Here is a 16,392-nt window from a genome sequence, read left to right on the forward strand (position 1 = left end):
CTGTTACATTCTTTCTACTGTTAACTTGTGTTTAGATTGTTATAAGGTTAAATAAAGTTTCCCTTAAATTCAGAGGCTGAAGTTACTGGTGTTGGTTAAAGTGAAGATTTCCTGGCCCTGGCCTGAGGCCCAGCTTATCCACAGCCATTGCCCCGCGTGCCCTTCCCTCTTCCCTGCCCCGCAGCTGGCCGCCTTGATCCCACCTCCCTCGGCAGGCGCCATGGGACATGGGGACCACAGATTGAAATCCAAATGGGCTCAAGTTTTCGAGTAACACTTGCAGCCAGCTGTGATGGTGGGTTTGGTGTCAGCCTGGCAGGCCTGCAGCCCGGTGACCACGTGCTCGCCTGCTGTGGTGTGCGTGTGGTCACGGAGCCCCTGCAGAGTCAGCACTGTCGAGATCGTCTTCGATGATGTGAGAGGCTTAGGAGCAAAACGCATGTTTCCCTGAGGAAGAAGAAATCCCATGAAGACGGCAGGGTCAGCTCCCATTTAAGTTTCCAGCCTGCCAGCCCACCCTGCACATTTCAGACTCTGGGGCAGGTGCAGAGGCTCTGAGGCAACCTGGGACCCGGGACACAGGCACCAAGCTGACGAGACACAGGTCGCCAGGGCTCTGATCCATGGCACCTAGGCCCCCAGAACCAGGGACAGCCAGGGCGTCCCCTGGGTGGCTGCCTCAGGTGGGTGTGGGGCTGGGAAGTGGCACCGCTGACCTGTTCCTGGGGGCTGGTGCTGCTGGGCCTGGGCCTCACTGTCCTCCGGAACCAGGCAAGCAGGTGAGGCCAACAGGTGAGCAATGCTCAGCTCAGGCCTGATGAGGAAACTTAAATGGAAGCGGTGTTTTCTCTCATCAGTGGGGCGCCAGGTTCCCGACCAGGCCGCATCCTGCCACAGTCATGTGGTCCTGGCCAGGTCTCAGGCACTCCGGCAGTCTGAGCGTTGAGGCAGGGACAGGACACAGTCCCAGGACCTGCCTCGGAGACTGTCTGGCACTTGGGCCTGGTGACCAGACCCAGCGTTGACCCTTGGTTGGGCAGCAGCAACAAACCTGGCTGTCGCCAGGGGTCGCTGCCCACCATGGGCCAGGGTGCAGGGTCCAGGGGGGTGATGCCCTCAAGGGGCAGGGCCAGGGTGCCAAGAAGCCAAGGGTCCCACCAGGAAGCTGAGGAGTATGCAGTTGCCTGGGGTCGGGGGGCCTTCACAGCCTGGGCGGCCCGACCCAGGGCTCAGGGTGTCCGTGGCCCCATGGGTAGAAGGACAGGTTTGTCAGCCCATGTGGAAGGAAGGGCTTGGTGCAGGACGGAAGGCCACAGTCAGCCGCTGCCAGGCACTGCTGGGGTGGGGACCTGGGCTGGCAGAGTGTTCCCCAGGCCCCAGGCCTCTCTCCGCTACCCCCAATGGCCCGCTGTGCTCCAGATCCCTGTGGCACCTCCCACCTGGCCTCCTGGGACCATCTCACCCCCGATCCTGGACAAATGACACAGTCCCTGGCTGAGGGCCCCTGGCAGCCTGCCCAGGTCCACTGAGACCAGTGGCTATTGGAGCGGCCAGGCCAGTGCAGGTTGTGGGCAGGTCCTCTGCAGCCTGGGGTCGGGGTGGATGGGGGAGTGGAGGGGCCTCCAGAGCTCGTCCACTGTCCCACGGCCTGGAGAGCTGCCCAAGGCAGCACTGTCCTTCGTGTCCCCACCTGCCTGCAGGCACGTCTGGCTGGGGGGCCATGTGGCCACAAGGCTTCCACCTCTCTCCGCTGGGCCAGGGTCTGCTCTGAAGCAGCCTGGAGAGACAGCAGCAGCAGCCGGAGCCTCGTCGCCCAGCTTTGCCTGCCTGGTCCCCACTGGGCCTCTGCGAGCCAAGCCAGGAGTCTGCCCGGAGAAGGCCAGGCAGGGCGGCTGGACGTGTTGGGGCAGCCGGCCTGGTCTGGGGCCGTGCCGAGGACACCGGCCACCAGGCAGCATCCTGGGCTGGGAGCCTCTCGCCCAGGACAAAGGGGCCTTGTGCGGCTGAATGGTGTTTATCCTGGAGCCTGAGTTAACTCGAGGCCGAGAGGCCGGGCAGGGGCTCTGGCACTGGCCTTCTTCGGGTAAACATGACCCGTGCTGGGCACACAGTGGCCGGCCTGGACTTCGCGGCCCTGTCTCCCCTGCACATCTACGCGGCCAGTGCCTCAGGGGCTGCCCGCCAGGAGGAGGGGACCCGGGAAATTAGGAGATACCCTGGGGGCTGCCTCCCAGTTCTCACCGTTGAACAGGAGAGAGGAGGGGTGACCACAGGGGTGGCAGCAGCCACAGGATGCCCCTCCCTGGAGGCGAGGGTCCCAGGAGGGTGCTCCGTGGTGTGGGGGCTGGTACAGGGAGATGCTTAAGGTCAGGGGAGGTCATGAGGGTGGGGCCCTGGCCTGGCAGGATTAGTGTCCTCACAGGAAGGGGAAGAGGCCAGAGCACACTCTGCCATGGGGGACGCAGTGAGGAGGTGGCAAGCCAGGAGCCCTCCCAAGGACCCTGGTCTCAAACTTCCAGCCTCCAGAACTGTGGTAAATAAAGGTCCGTGTCTGGCCCCCCCTCCCCCAGTCGGTGGTGTGTGAAGGCAACAGGACGAGACGCTGAGCTCAGGGCTGCGCAGCCCACAGCACCCGCTGCCCACCTGTCCTCCCCGAGGCTGCCGGGCCTCAGCCACACATGGAGAAGTCAGGCCTGCGGAGCACGCCCACCCCTCTGAGATCACCTCGCAGTGGAGCCCCCGGCACCTCCCTGGGCTGCTCAAGACCCTTCCAACGGGCTGGCGGCCACGGCTTCTCCAAGCTCGCACAGTCACCCTCATCTTCGTTCAGGCCCTCCCTCTGCAGGGGCAGCCTCCACGGGGCTTAGAGGGACAGGGAGCAGGGTCCCCTGGGTGAAGGGTGGGCTGGGGGTGCAGGGAGACTGGCCTGCAGAGTGGCTGACCATGGCTCAGGCACTCCCTACACGGCATCACCCCCTGTGATCCCCACCCTACCCTGGCCCACCAAGAGTCCTGGGGGAGGGCGCTAGCACCCGCAGGCCACGGCTGCCCCCTGCCCAGGCGGAACCTCAGGCTTCTCGGAGTCCAAGCCAGTGAGGGTTGCTGCATGCCCAGAGGGGACCTTCCTGGGCCTGCCATCCTCTGGTAAGGAACCTTGGGTGGCATTGGTGTCCCTGTGACCCAGACACTCAAACCCAGGCTCCAAGCACCCTCTCACTGGACCCTCGGGCTGCCCTAGTTGGGTTGAGCCCACGTCCTCCCTTGTCCCTGCTGAGGAGGTCCTCGTTGCACCGTGGGAGCATGCATGGGAACAGCTGGCCCTGTCCCCACGGCCCTGGGCTGGACGAGGCCCAGGACGGGTTTCTGCCCGAGTCAAGGCCTTCCTTGGGGTGTGCTCACGGGGCAGGGGTGCAGGGGTGGGGTGTGCCAATGGGTGCAGGAGCTGCACATGTGCGTCCTGGCTGGCCGGAGACCCAAGCCCCAAGCCCCCAAGCCACACTTCTGGCTGGGCAGCCGTGCCGAGCCCTTGGGCCAGGAAGCCTGCAGGGGGCGCCATTGGGCCGCCTGAACCCCTCCCACCAACCATGTTCAACCGGTCACCCCAGTCCTCCACGCAACCTGGGGCGTCGAGGGGCCGCCGGGGGTGCTTCCCAGCAGGCCTAACCAGCCTTGCCTCCCCACACCTCCCCCGACCCGTGGGCCCCAGCACTCGCCAGGGCCCCACGAGGCTTGTGGAGGGCAGGGCCGGCCACTGAGTGGCCTGCCCGCTGGGGGTCTGGGCCAGCCTGGGGGTAGAGCTGGGGGCAGGGGGTCCATGGCAGGGCCCAGGCCCATCCAGCTGTGCTCTAGGAACTCATCCTGTTGGGGGTGGACACTGCATCCCTGAGCCACCCGCCGGATACCCTGGTCCTCGCTGTCCTCCCTGCAGGCTTTGCTGGGCACCCCTCGCCTCTGCAATCTGCAGGCGTCGAGCAGACTCCTCCAAGAAACGCCCACCCCACCACCCCCAGCCTGGCTCCAAGCCCTGCGCTGCACACTGCACCTCTCAGGGCATCTGTGGAATGAATGAATGAATGTGCATGCACTGGGAGCCCCCCAGTCAGCCTCACTTCCACTCAGGCTCCTCCCTCCAGGCCAGTAGGGGGTGAGGTAAGGGCTTAAGGCCCCTGCAGAGGGGTGGCCAGGGTCCCCCGGGGTACCTCACTGTCTCTCTGTCCACCCCCACCCTGACTCCTCACAACATCCCACCCTGGCTGGACTCTGCAGAGGGGAGAGGAGTGAGGAAGGGGTGCAAACGGGGCCGGGGGCTGGATGGAGAAGGGCTGTTTGAGGGGCCTTGGGACCCTCAAAGAAAGGGCTCCTGTGTGGCTGGGTCCTCTGCGGACGAGTGTCTCTAGCGGCACCGTGTCTGTCCACTCCTAGGGCCTGTGGGACTTGGGGGACAGCGCCTGCCTGCAGGGCTGTCCTGGGAGGAGCCACGGTGTAGGTGGGATCCCAAGGGGGGACCTGTAGGGCTGGGGTCCCCTCCATACAGTACCCTTCTTGGGATTGCAGTTTGGGGCACCTCCTGGGGCCCTCCCAGGACAGCAGAGGGGCTGGGCCTGAGAGCTGGGGTGCCACCCGATGGAGCTGTCTCAGAGCCTGCTCTCCTGGAGGGTCCCCCTGCACTGGACACTGCCTCAGGCCAAACTAAAGGCGAGCCTGGCAGGCCCCAGGGCTTCTCCCTGGGGCGTCTGGTGACCATGGCCTTGCGGCCCCTCCCAGAACGCAGGGCTGGTGTCCTGGCAGCACGGGTGGTGCTTGGTACCAGACAGCTGGGGCTGGGTGGGCTGGGGCCAGGCTGTCGGCTCTGGGTAGACCCCCACCCAGACCCCCACCCACCAGCCCCAAAGCTTGGTGTCCCCATCAGTCTGTGCAGGCAGGGCCCTGAGATGTCATCACACACTCGGTCATTCTTAAATCCGCAGGTCAAATGTGCACTGAGCAAATCCTCTGTTCCGTGCACTGTTCCAGGCCCTGGGATGTGGCTGGGGACCGAACAGCCTGTCTCTGCCCCGTGAAGACAATCCGGCCAGGGTCGGGGCAGGCACAGAACATGCCGGCTCTGACAGTGCTGTGGGGAGGGAAAGGTATGGCATCGTGGGTGGGTTCCAGGTACCTCTCTGTGGCCAGAAGGGTCCCGCTGCTCTCGTCACAGTGTCCCCCGCCCCCACCTCGCACAACGCAGAGGTTGCCACAACTCCACTACACTTCTGCCCGGGACACTGACTCCCCAACACATGCCAGGGTCCCCGACACGGCCGGAGGCCAGAGCAGCAGGAGCTCAGGGGAGGAGTGGGGCCGGCCCTGTAACTGGCAAGCCCAGCACTCCCACAGGGTGCAGGCAGCGCCCTCCCGACTGGCCCAGCAGCTGTGCCAGCAAACAGATGGTGGGGGATAGTGTCCAGCCTGGAGGCCAGTGCCTGGGCTGGGCCCGGGATCTGGGGCTGGCTCTGGGATCCCAGGCAGGCCCCTTGCCCCTCTGTCCTACACGGAGGTCGTGGGCCCTGTGACCCTCAGCCTTCTCTGGACCTGGAAGGAGGCCTCCCACCAGCTCCACCCCAACCCCACCCCAGATGGGAAGGGACCGCCGGGTGGGCCGTCCTGTAGCAGGCTGGGCAGCCTGGGCACTGGGCGGGCCCAAGGTGGGTGGTGCCTCTTGCACACACACCATGCTGGGGAGGCCTCGAGGAATCAGAAACACATGGCCAGGCCGGCCCAGTGTCCCCTAGATCAGCCCTCCGGCAGCTCACACACAGCCGTGCCAGGGCGGGGCGCGGACGGCAGGGCCCTGCCAGGACGTGTCGTCCCCTGTCTGAGGCCTCTCCACCCCGCCAGTTAGCCTCGCCCGCTGCCAGGGTCTGGAGGCTCAAGCCCTTGTGCCCAGGCTTCCAGGTTAAGATGTGCTCTCCAAGCTGGGGGGCTGCTCACGAGTGAGGTGACCCCGCCCCATGCCCTGGGATCTGGAGGACCTGGGCCTCCAAGGTGACAGGAGTGAACCAAACTTGAGTGACTCCTCCTAAGCACCGTGTGGTGCCTGAGCCTGCTGTCCACACCGGTCAGGGCCCAGGGGCCCTTGTCACCCCCAAGCTGGAGAGGAGGCACAGACCGTGGGGACCAGGCCGTGCTGGTCACCCCTCCTCTCTGAGGGGAACACCCCTGTGGACATGGGTGGGGATGGGGGCAGCCCCAGCATCAAGGGCTTCCTGGAGGAGAGGGCTTCCTGGAGGAGAGGGCTCTTGAGTGGAGGGCTAGCGGCGCTGCCAGGCTGGGGCCTGTCTCTTAGAGGAGGCTTCGAATGCTGGTCAGTGCCCGACTGGCCCAACCTGTAGGCTGCCAAGGGGGTCCATGTGTTCCCCTGGGAGGCCCTACCCAGCCAGAGGGCCGTCCAAGCCAGGCGGGCAAGGGCCGGATCTGCACCCGCCCCGACGTGCCCACGGCGTGGCTCGCTCCACGAGGGCTCCCTGCCCGCCAGGTGCTGCGCCTCTGCCAGAAACATGAGCTCATTCCACCCCCGGGGGCAGGGCGGGTCGAGGCAGCACCCCACCCCACAGGCGACGTGACTTGCCCGTGGTCACACAGCCATCTCTGCCCCGTGCTGCTTCCCTGAACACCCCGGGACGGCAACACCCGCTGCCGGGCCTGATGGGGAGGCGAGGACAGCTGGGCCGGAGCCACAGGGTGGCTGGAGGGGCCGGGAAAGCAGCACCGCAGGACACAGTGACCGAGTGCCAGCTGTGCCCAGGCCGGGGCGCCAGGGGACCTCCTGTGATCGGGGTCTCTGGGGGCAGGAGGGAGGGCTCCAGGAAAGCCAGCCGTTTTGCTTATTGTTGTTGTCGGCGGGTTTCTCCTGAGCTCCGGGCGGCCTGTCTTCCAGCCAAGCAGGAAGTGCCAGGGGCTCTCCCCACGGGCCGCCAGCCAGGCCTCCTCAGCGTTTCTGGGAACCCACCTCCCCACACACCCAGAAAGCAGGAATGTACCTTTGCCCCGAGCCCAGGCTTGTCTGGCCCCTGGTGCCCCACCGGGCCCAGCCTGATGCGCCCCCTCCTCTGGCTGGGGACAGCTGGGTGAGGCCAGAGCCGCCACTGTGGGAGGAGGCTTGCTGGAGGAGGTGCCATGGGCCCTGCAGAACACCAGGCCCGTGGCGTGGGGGTGCTGGCGGGTGAGGACTCCAGGCAGAGGTGAGGAAGCAGAGGAGGCAGGTAGCGCCCCCTCCTTCCCCTCACTCTCCCCCCATTCCCGGCCAGACCGTGGACCCCCATCTGCCCATGGGAGTCCCCGGGCCCAAACCCCTAAACCCAGGCCCCTGACCTCCACCCGCGAGAGACAGCAGTCAGTCCCTCTGGACCAGCGATCACGGGGCCCACAGCCGCCGAGACATAGCCTGTGCCTGGACGGGGCGGGAGGAGCACCTGCCCTGCCTCTACTGAGGCCGAGGCCGAGCGGGCCCGTACACTCTCCGGTTGAGCCCTGCACACAGATCTGGGTGGGGTCCTTGCCTGCTGGGGCTGGGGGCCAGGGGCTCTCACAGAACCGCAGAGCCCGGGGGCCCTTCCCTGCAAAAACCGCCACACCCTTCTAAGCTCATCCTGCTCATCAGCACGTGGGATTCTCCAGCGGCCTGAGACAGGCGACAGCCACTTCCAGTCCGAACGAGCAAGGCTCAGGGACGGTCCCACAGTTGGGACTTGAAACTTCAGAGTCTGAAGGGAAGTTCCCGAGCCAGCTGCAGCCCACAGGCACTTGGACCTAGGTGGGCCCCTGCCCTGGGGAGCTGAGTCCAGAGAAGTAGCAGCCTCAGGGAGGGCCCGAGTGTGCAGTGGGGAGGAGCCTGGGACCTTTCGGGATGGCCGTGGACAGTGTCCGTTAGGGCCTCGGCTGTGGGACATGCTGGGGGCCGGGCCACCAGTGCCAGGTTGGGGAGGTGGGGTGGGAGCCCGAGGACAGCAGCTGCCAGGGCCCCGGGAAGCGGGTGCCGGGCTCCGAGCCTCCCACACTGGGCTGAGCCCAGCCCTGGCCACAGCAGCCTGACAGCCGCAGGGCCAGGTGGGTGCCCAGCACTGCAACCTTCCCCGGGGCTTCTTCCCCCCAGGGAGCCTGGCATAAGGGTCCTATGGCAGTCAGGCCATAGGTGGGGGGGGGGGGGGGAGGGGCCGCAGAGGATCTATCACCAGTTCCAAGGTTAGACAGGCAGCTGGAAGGGGAGTGCTACCCATGCTGGGGGCCTGTGTTGAAGGTACCCCAAGCCAGGCTGCTGGGGAGAAGGGCTGGGGGAGCGCTCAGCCTCCACCGGCAGAGGAGGTCAGCCAGGTACACAGCAGGCACCCAGCTCAGCATGCAGCAGGCGCTCAGCTGGGCCAGGGGAGGAGCCAGGGCACATGGTTAGTGCTCTGCAGGCATCCTCCTCAGGCCCTGGCGCCCGCCGGGCAGCGCTTCCTCACTGGGGCTGCCCAAGGCTCCAGCACCTGGGGCCCATGGGCTGTGACGGGGCCCCACGCACAGGGCCAGCACGAGACTGGCTTCAATCGGGGAGCTGCTGGCATCATCCCAGTCACCTTTAGACCGGGGAGAGTCTGACAGAGCACTCTGAGCTGTGGGGCCAGGAGGGCAGTCCCCGCTTGAGGTCGGGAGGGGCACAGGCCTTCCTTGGAATCTGAGCTTAGGGTGGGACAAAGGACGGGGCACTGAAGGCTGCAGGAAGGGCAGAGGGCTCCCTGGAGCAGGAGGCGCTTGTGCTGACAGGCCCTCAGAGCAGGTGTGGCAGCTCCAGGCAGGGATGGCCAGGTAAGGCACAGGCAGGAGAGAGAGATGGCCCATTCTCCACCCAGTCCCCGGAGCTGGGGCACCACTCTCCTCAGCCCCCGAAGCCTGAGGTTTAGCAGAGGTGCCTGGGCTGGGTGAGGGACTGGCCACGGCCAGGTAGGCGGCCCTCTCCGACCCCAAGCCCGCCCTCGACCCACACTCCGAGAGGCTTGGGGGACCCCCGGGTGGATCTCACAGATGGGGCCACATCGGGGAGGAGGACCCAAATCTAGTAGAGGGGCATCTACCAAGGAGGCTCCCTGGGGTGGGAGGGTGAGGCCGGAGGACAAAGGACCAGGAGAGGAAGCGAAGGGGACAGGATGGAGCCCGGAGTCTCGCTGCCCGACTCTCGGTGGGGGTGTCTGCCCCAGGCCTGGGAACTGAGGGCGCAGCCTCCGCTGGCTCCTTGGCAGGTCCAGGCCCCACAGTGTGCACAGGACCGTCCGGGACAGGCGCAGTGGGTGCAGCAAAGCCCTGGGGCACTCGCCCCACTCCCCTCCCTGGAGGCCTCGGGCGCGTCCGTGCGGTGTCCTCCACGGGAGCCACGAAGGCAGTCTGGGCCGGCGGACGCTGTCCAAGTCCGTGCACCCCCCTCGCCCCCATGCACGATCCGATTTCATAACCAGCCTGGATTCTGCCCCAGCCCAGGAAGGAGCATAAAACCCAATATATTTTAATTATATCTTTGAGGGCCGTGAGCACAATCGTTTCCAGATGGGGACCCCGTGGATGGCCGCTCTGCCCGCTGGGCCTGGCCTGGGGAGGAAGGGAGTGCAGACCACAGGCCGGCTCAGCTGACAGCGCCGAGGCCCAGGCCGCACCAGCAGCCTTTGCCGCAGGGTCTTGCGGCAGGACTGGCTGTCATTGCCATGCTTTCCATTTTGCAGGTGGGGAAACTGAGGCTCAGGGAGACAGGCTTGGCACAGAACTGTCTGCGTGGCACAGCTGGGAGCAGAGGCGGTGGTGCCCCGACCCAGAGGCCCTTCTAGGCTGGGAGGTGCCTGGAGTGGCCTGGCCCAGACCCCGGAGCAGGCCAGCGGGAGCTCAGTGTGTCAGGGGCCCTGAGGCGGGGAGGGGTCTGGCCCTGCACGCCCTCGCCTGGACCACACTGCCCAGGAAATGCCATCTCCACGGGCTGGGCCAAGCCTGCTGCCTGCACTGAGCCCCTGGGACAGCACCGGGCACACAGAAACCTCTGGCCATTGAATGGCGACTCCGTCCTGGCTCCGGCAAATCGGGGGCCGATCCCTGAGGCCGCCAGAGCCCAGGCTGCTGAGTGGGACCCCAGCACTGGACAGGCCTCCCACAACCCCCTCGGCTCCCTCAAAGCAAGGAAAGTGCCCGGACACCCAGGAGCCTTCTCAGCCAGAGTGAGGCCCAGGGCCGGGCAAGGGCCGGGGGAGCTGGCCTGGCCGAGGACTCTGAGGGGGAGATGCAGGTCTCCGCTGGCACGACCTGCTCTGGGGAGACCCGCTAGGGTTGCGCGCAGGGTGGAGGGCCTCCGGCTCCCACCTCCCTTGGGCAGGCAGGAGGAAGGTCGCTGGGCGGTCAGCAATGGGGACTTCGGAAGTCTGCCAGCTAATAAGATTTGCCCGCTCTGCCTTCCTGGCTCATCCTGGTGTCTGCCCAGAACCCCTCCCTCCCGCTGCCTGCTGCACCCCCACCCCCCCAGGAGGGGCTGATAGAGGCAGGATGGCCACAGGCCCCAGCTCCATGCGTGGTGATCTGGGAAGGGTGGGCGGGAGGGGCCCGAGAGGAGCCAAGGCACCATTCTTGCCTTGGCGCGGCCTGGCGCCCCGATCCCCACCGTGCCTGGCCAAGGCCAGCGGGCTCCAGTTTGGATAGAGGGCACCTGCGGGCTGTGGAGGGGAACCTGCCCTGCCCCCAGCATGGTGGCCACAGGGTCTGGGGCTCCTCCTCGAGCCCTGACCTGGCCCCTGCCTGGCCTCAGTGCCCCTCCCTGAAAAATACGCACAGAACAGAGAAGATGTGGGGTGACCGCCTGGTGCACTCGGCACCTCTGCACCCGGTCAACTGCCCTCTCTCCACCCGTCCTGCTCTCTGGGGACGATCCACCATGACCCCAGCCTCCTGCCATGCCCAGCAACCCCAGAGGTGACGCCAGCCCCAGCCTGGCCCCTTGCAAGCCCCACCAGGGGACGGAAGGGGAGAGACACCCTTGGCCCTGACCAGGCCAGAAGGCCCAGTGGCCAGTGCAGGGGGCTCTGGGCTGCCCGAGGACCTGGCCAGGCTGCCCAAGGAGGGGCATCTGAGCAGGCCCAGATGTGGCTGGTTGGACTGGCAGGTGGCTGGGTGGGCGCTGTGTGTCATCCTCCTTCCCCCTGGTGCCTGCCCGCCTGGTAACCCCAAGACAACCTGAGTTGGTGGAGGCTGGCAGCGGGTACCCACAGCAGACACATCACATTGGGCCTGGTGCCCGCTCAGAGTGTGAAGGGCAGGGGTGCCTGTGGGCTCACTAAGGCAGGTGTGGGTGCCAGTTCATACAGGGCTCCCTGAGACTGATGACTTACCCCTCCCCGCCCACCCTTGGCCCCCAGCTCTGTTCCAGGCAGGGGGAGGCAGAGGTGAGCGCTGCCTGAGCCAGAACACCTCAGGCCAGTACCCCAGCTGGCCCTGGCTGGCCCCTGGCCTCCTGGCGCATGCCGGGGACCCACACTACTCGAGCTGTGGCACAAGCTGGCAGCGCGGGCCTCCACACACAGGACTGCATGGGCGGCCGGCCCCTGGGCTTCCGCTCTCCCTGACAGGTAGCTTGGAAAGGCCCACACCCCCGCCCTCCTAGCCTCATAATCGCCCAGCCGGAGCCCCTCCTCCTTGGCAGCCTCTCCCCTCCGCTGCTCTCCCACCAGCCCCTGCACCCAGAGGCCGTCCACCCGCCACTCACCCTTCATCCGCTCCTGCCCCCCACCGCCACCCCCGTCTGTCCACCTGTCGTGCGTTGACAAACATTCACTGACCATGTGCATCGTCCCTGGCCTGTTGGGGATGGGGCTGTGCTCTCAGGAGCTCCCAGCCAGCCTGAGGGGCTGTCGGTACGTGCAGGAAGGGGGTCTGATCAAAGTAGGTGGCTGCAATGTGTGGTGAGGAGGTGCTGCGTCTGAGAGTGACAGGAGGAGCCAGCGGGGGCAGCGGGCATCAAGGCAAGAGGGCAGGAGGTGCCAGAGGAGCCCAGGGAGTAACAGTCTCAGGACAGACCTCGTGAGCACCTGCTGTATATGGGATAGTTTGAGATCTGGGAAAGAAGGTGTGGAAGGGGACCGAGTTCCTCTCCCTCATAGGGGCCGTTGGGCCCGTTCCAGAGGACACCGCACCCAGGGTTGGCCACCGCCCCCCGGAGTGAAGGTGCCTGGAGAGGCCCCAGCTGCAATGGGTTGGGGAGAACAGCACAGCCCCCAACTCCGGGCTTCAGCCTGGGGTTCTGGGGATGCCCAGCCCGGACAGGCCTGAGCACACGAGGGTCCAGGCAGGTGGCAGGCACAAACTGAGGCCCCACTGGCTCCGCCCCCAGTGACAGGGGTTGACATCTCCACTGCCCCAGCCCCTCCCTTGCCAATGCCTCCAGCGCCACCATCACTGCCCAGCAGCAATCCTGACACAACAGGCGACTGCAGGGTCCCACTAATGCAGTCCAACCCCAGCAGTGCAGGCCACCTGTGCCCTGAGCCCAACACCTACTCTCCAAAAGGCCTTCCCTGTCTGGCAGTGAAGAAGACATTTGGTTTGAGAGCCCCCTCCCCTCGATGGCCATACCCCTGCCTGCCAGTGGAACCAGCTCAGTGAGGCTGCACAGGCTGGGAGAGGCCCAGGTGGCCGGCAAGTCTGCCGTCCACCCCTGGCCAGCCCTGTGCCCTCCCAGGGACAGCAGCCACAGCCCCCAAGGCAGGGCGATGGTTCCATCTGGTCACCACTGAGTCCCCTGGGCTGGCATGGCACTTGGCCCATGAAGATGGCTGCTGCCCTCTCACATCCGAGAACAGGGAGACCCAGCCCCCCGCCAGTTCCCAGTCGGGGTGGGGTCAAAGTGGCCAGGTGAGGGAAAGGGCCCACAAAGAGAGGGGACAGCGGCGTGCACAGCTGCACTAGAAAATGAACAGGTGCAGGGATCGGCCAGAGAGTGGACAGTGGGGCTGCAGCGTGGGGTTCCCAAGTGGGGGTGTGGTGGGCGTGCGGTGGAGGCGGGTGAGGGGGTCTCTTCCTCGGCCTTCCTGTAACCCAGCTCCCCGGGGCCAGCTGAGCTGGAACAAAGAAGCTTAGACCCAGGACCACTCAGGAAAGCCACCCTCACCGGGCTGGGACTTGGCTGGGGTCTCCAGGAAGAGAGGGGGACTGGCAAGCTTCCGGGGTGGGAAGAGGGGTCCTGGCAAGGCCCCACGGCCCACTGCTCCCCGAAGCGAGGGGAGCCCTGGACACCTCATTTATGCCCATTTGTGCACCCAGGCCACAGAGCATTTCACGGGGAGAAGGGGCACCAGGGGCCCGGGGGGTCAGGCCTGGCTACCCCCGCCCGCCAGCTGGCCCACTGAGCCCTGCCCTTCCCCAGCCCCCAGAACTCTGGCCAGAGGACAGGCTCAGATAACGTGACCATGTGACCGAGGCAGAGATAAACTGTGGCCGCCCCAGGCCCTGATTAGCAGCAAATCCCAGGAAGTTTCCGCCCCATCCTGAAACCCCGACTCCTCAGCCTGTCGGCCATAATCCCACCCGTCACCCATCCAGACCAGGCCCGGGCCTGGCCACCCCGGCAGCCTCCCTGCCCAGAGCGGGGCTGGCCCTGCCCACAAAGGCCTTCCCCACTTGGTGTTTGCTCTAAAGTGAGCTTGGGGCGCTCTCCTGGGGTCGGGCCAGGGCCCCACAAATGCCCAGTGGCGCCAGTGGGGTCGGTGGCAAGGGGTCGGTGATAACATGTTTCCTCAAGGCGCCTGTGTGCCCAGACAGTACCCCTTCCCCGCCCTGGTGCCCCCAGGGTCCCCAGGAGGCTGGACTCTTCCTCCCAAGGGTGTGGGGTCCTGCTGGTAGAGACAGGAAAGGCACCGTGGGAGGGTCCACTGGCAGCCCAGGGACCCCACTCCCTTCCACGAGCCGGGTGGCCGTGTGCCCACCCAGCCAGTTCCTGGGCCCTCCAGCTCAGGGAGCTCCGGGCAGGTGGGCAGCATGGTCAGGGCTGCAGGAGGCACTGAATGGGGCGAGACCCTCAGATGCTTCTCCAGCCTAGGCGGCCCATGCAACGGATGGGTGCACTGAGGCAGTAGGGCTTTGGACGTTGTCACCTGCAGGCCAGCAGCAGAGCTGGAAGGGGCAGGAGGACGCCAGGCCCTGGGAGGAGGTCACTGGGCCTGGCCCAGGGGCAGTAGCAGAGGGGTGTGGGCAGGTGCGGCCCTTGGTTGGCTGGGTGGTGTGCGTGGTGCCGTCGGGCAGATGACTTAATCACAGGCGGGCTTTGTCCCTGGGCACCCGCCCCCTGCCCGGATCCTCCTCCTGGCCAGGCTGCCGGCCGCACGCTGCCCCCACCCGCCTCCTAGCAACCTGCAGCGGACCGTGGGCAAATGCGAGGAGGGCCGGGGGCTCTCCACCCGCCGCGGGGCCTGGGAACAGCGCGGGGGTGGCCGTGGGGTGCAGCCAGGGCGGATCCATCCTGGGCTGGGCTCAGGGCGTGCCGGCCAGCCTGGCCCATGCCGGCCCCCAAAGAGGGCATCCTGGCAGAGGAGGCTCCAGGGCTTGGGGCCAGGGGCCGAGGCCTCTGTATGCCACAGGCCCCCCTCTCTTCCTTGGGCCCCCAGCCGGCCTGATCCTGTCACAGCCTTAGAAAGTGAGACAAAGGCCCCAGGAGGCCCCGGAGGGCTGGGACACAGGCAGGAGATGGGGTTTTAATGACCGAGCCACAACAGTGGGAGCAGAGGCAGCTCATTAACCCTGTCGGGCCCTCACACTGGGCCCACCGACCGCCACCGGGCCCCTCCCGGCCTTCCAGCTGCCCCTGTTGCTCATCCCAGGAGACTCTGGAAACAAAGTGAAAATCTCATCTCCAAGGAGACAGGGTCAAGGGGTCCCAGGTCCAGGACGTCCCTACCCAGGCAACCTGTCCCCCAGGCCCCTGCCAGAGGCACTGGGTGAGATGGGGGCCTCGGTGGGCTGGTGGCTGGACCCCAGCTTGGAACAGGCCCGCATCCCACCCACTGTCACTTCCTCTATGCATCTGGGACTTTCCCGTTTCCTGACCTTGGAGGAGGAACTGAACCCTGACTGGTGCGTTGCCTGCGGTGTGGGCACCTACCCTCCTCCCAGATTGGACCCCCCCAGTCCCTCACAGAGATGTGCCTGAAAAGGTGGAGGGAACTCAGAGCCCTTCACAGGCAGCAGAACTGGGGTATGAAGCCCTCAAGGCCCCAGTAATCTGCTCATTCCTTCATGTTCAGGGCAGCATGGGCTCTGCTGCCTCAGTTTCCCCACCTCTAAAGTGGGTGTGTGGGCGGAGAGGAGTCTGGGTGCAACTGATGGGGGTGGCCTATCCCAGGTCCACCGGCAACCCCGACTGCCTGCCTGCGGTCCTGTCCCCCTTTCAGCCCCAGAGAGGTTCTCAGAGCCATTGCATCCCCTCCACCCCAGGCCCCCTCAGCTCCTGCTGAAGCTATGGCCTCAGACCTGTCATGTGACCTTGGGTCCCCTGAGCCTTAGTTTTCTGGAGGGGCCAGGTGTCCAGGGACCCAGTGCAGAGATAGGGGAGCAGATGGAAGTTTGCAGTCCGAGCCACACCGCACAACCCACAGGTAGCACTCAGGGATAGGGGCCGGGAGTGAGCAGCCCCTCCTAGGAGGCAAGCAGGCCCCCAGCCCCCACCCCAGGAGTGCTCACAGCAGCCCTTGAGGTCAGTGCCGGACAGAAGACTGAGGCCCAGTCAGGGCGGCATCACCCACCGGACCCCTTGCACTCACCCCAAGTCGCCAGGCTGTCGCAGCTAGACGCACGGGGCTTCCGCGTCCCCGTCCCTGGCAGGGAGCTGGCGGGCAGAGCCTCACCGAGCGCCAGCAGCGAGTGGCCCAGCAACGTGGCGGCCGTGCTGCGCAGGTGGAAGGACACGAAGGCGGCGTCCTGGCTGCCCAGCCAGCCTGACATCAGGTTCTCCACCGTGAGCCTGGTGGAGTGGAACTCGTTGGGCGTGAACACGAAGCACATGGCGAAGACCAGGTGGGCCAGCGTGAAGGTCATCTCAGGGCTGTTCATGGCACCGCCGCCAGTCAGCCATCCGGTGATGCCCACAGCCCTGGCGAGGGGGAGAGACCAGAGCGTCGGTCCCTGGCCGGTCGCTTGTGGCCGCCCCACCCGGCTGCCGCTTGGCACTCTGGGAGATGGAGTCTCCCCCGGCAGCCCCAGTCATACTGCCCGCAGGACATTCTGGGATACGGGGGTGGGTGGGGGGGCTCCCGCCGCCAGGCCTCCACGGGACACCGGTAGATGGAGTCCGAACCCACCCGGCCGCCGTCACGACCCCTGCAGGGAACTCTGGGAAATGGAGTCCGACTCTCGCGCCATGCC

General features: G+C 66.2%; 1 protein-coding gene across 1 annotated transcript; it reads right to left on the bottom strand.

Moving 5' to 3' along the window:
• Positions 1-83: 83 nt before the first annotated feature.
• LOC138400665 (E3 ubiquitin-protein ligase TM129-like) lies at positions 84-16,142 on the bottom strand. The gene is made up of 2 exons (XM_069495711.1): positions 15,792-16,142; positions 84-447 (listed from the first exon to the last, which is right to left on the bottom strand). Exons 1-2 carry the CDS (start codon positions 16,078-16,080, stop codon positions 425-427), a joined length of 312 nt encoding a protein of 103 aa, XP_069351812.1. The 5' UTR covers positions 16,081-16,142; the 3' UTR covers positions 84-424.
• Between the last annotated feature and the right edge of the window lie 250 nt (positions 16,143-16,392).

This window comes from Eulemur rufifrons, chromosome 20, assembly GCF_041146395.1.
Source record: "Eulemur rufifrons isolate Redbay chromosome 20, OSU_ERuf_1, whole genome shotgun sequence".
NCBI lineage: Eukaryota > Metazoa > Chordata > Mammalia > Primates > Lemuridae > Eulemur > Eulemur rufifrons.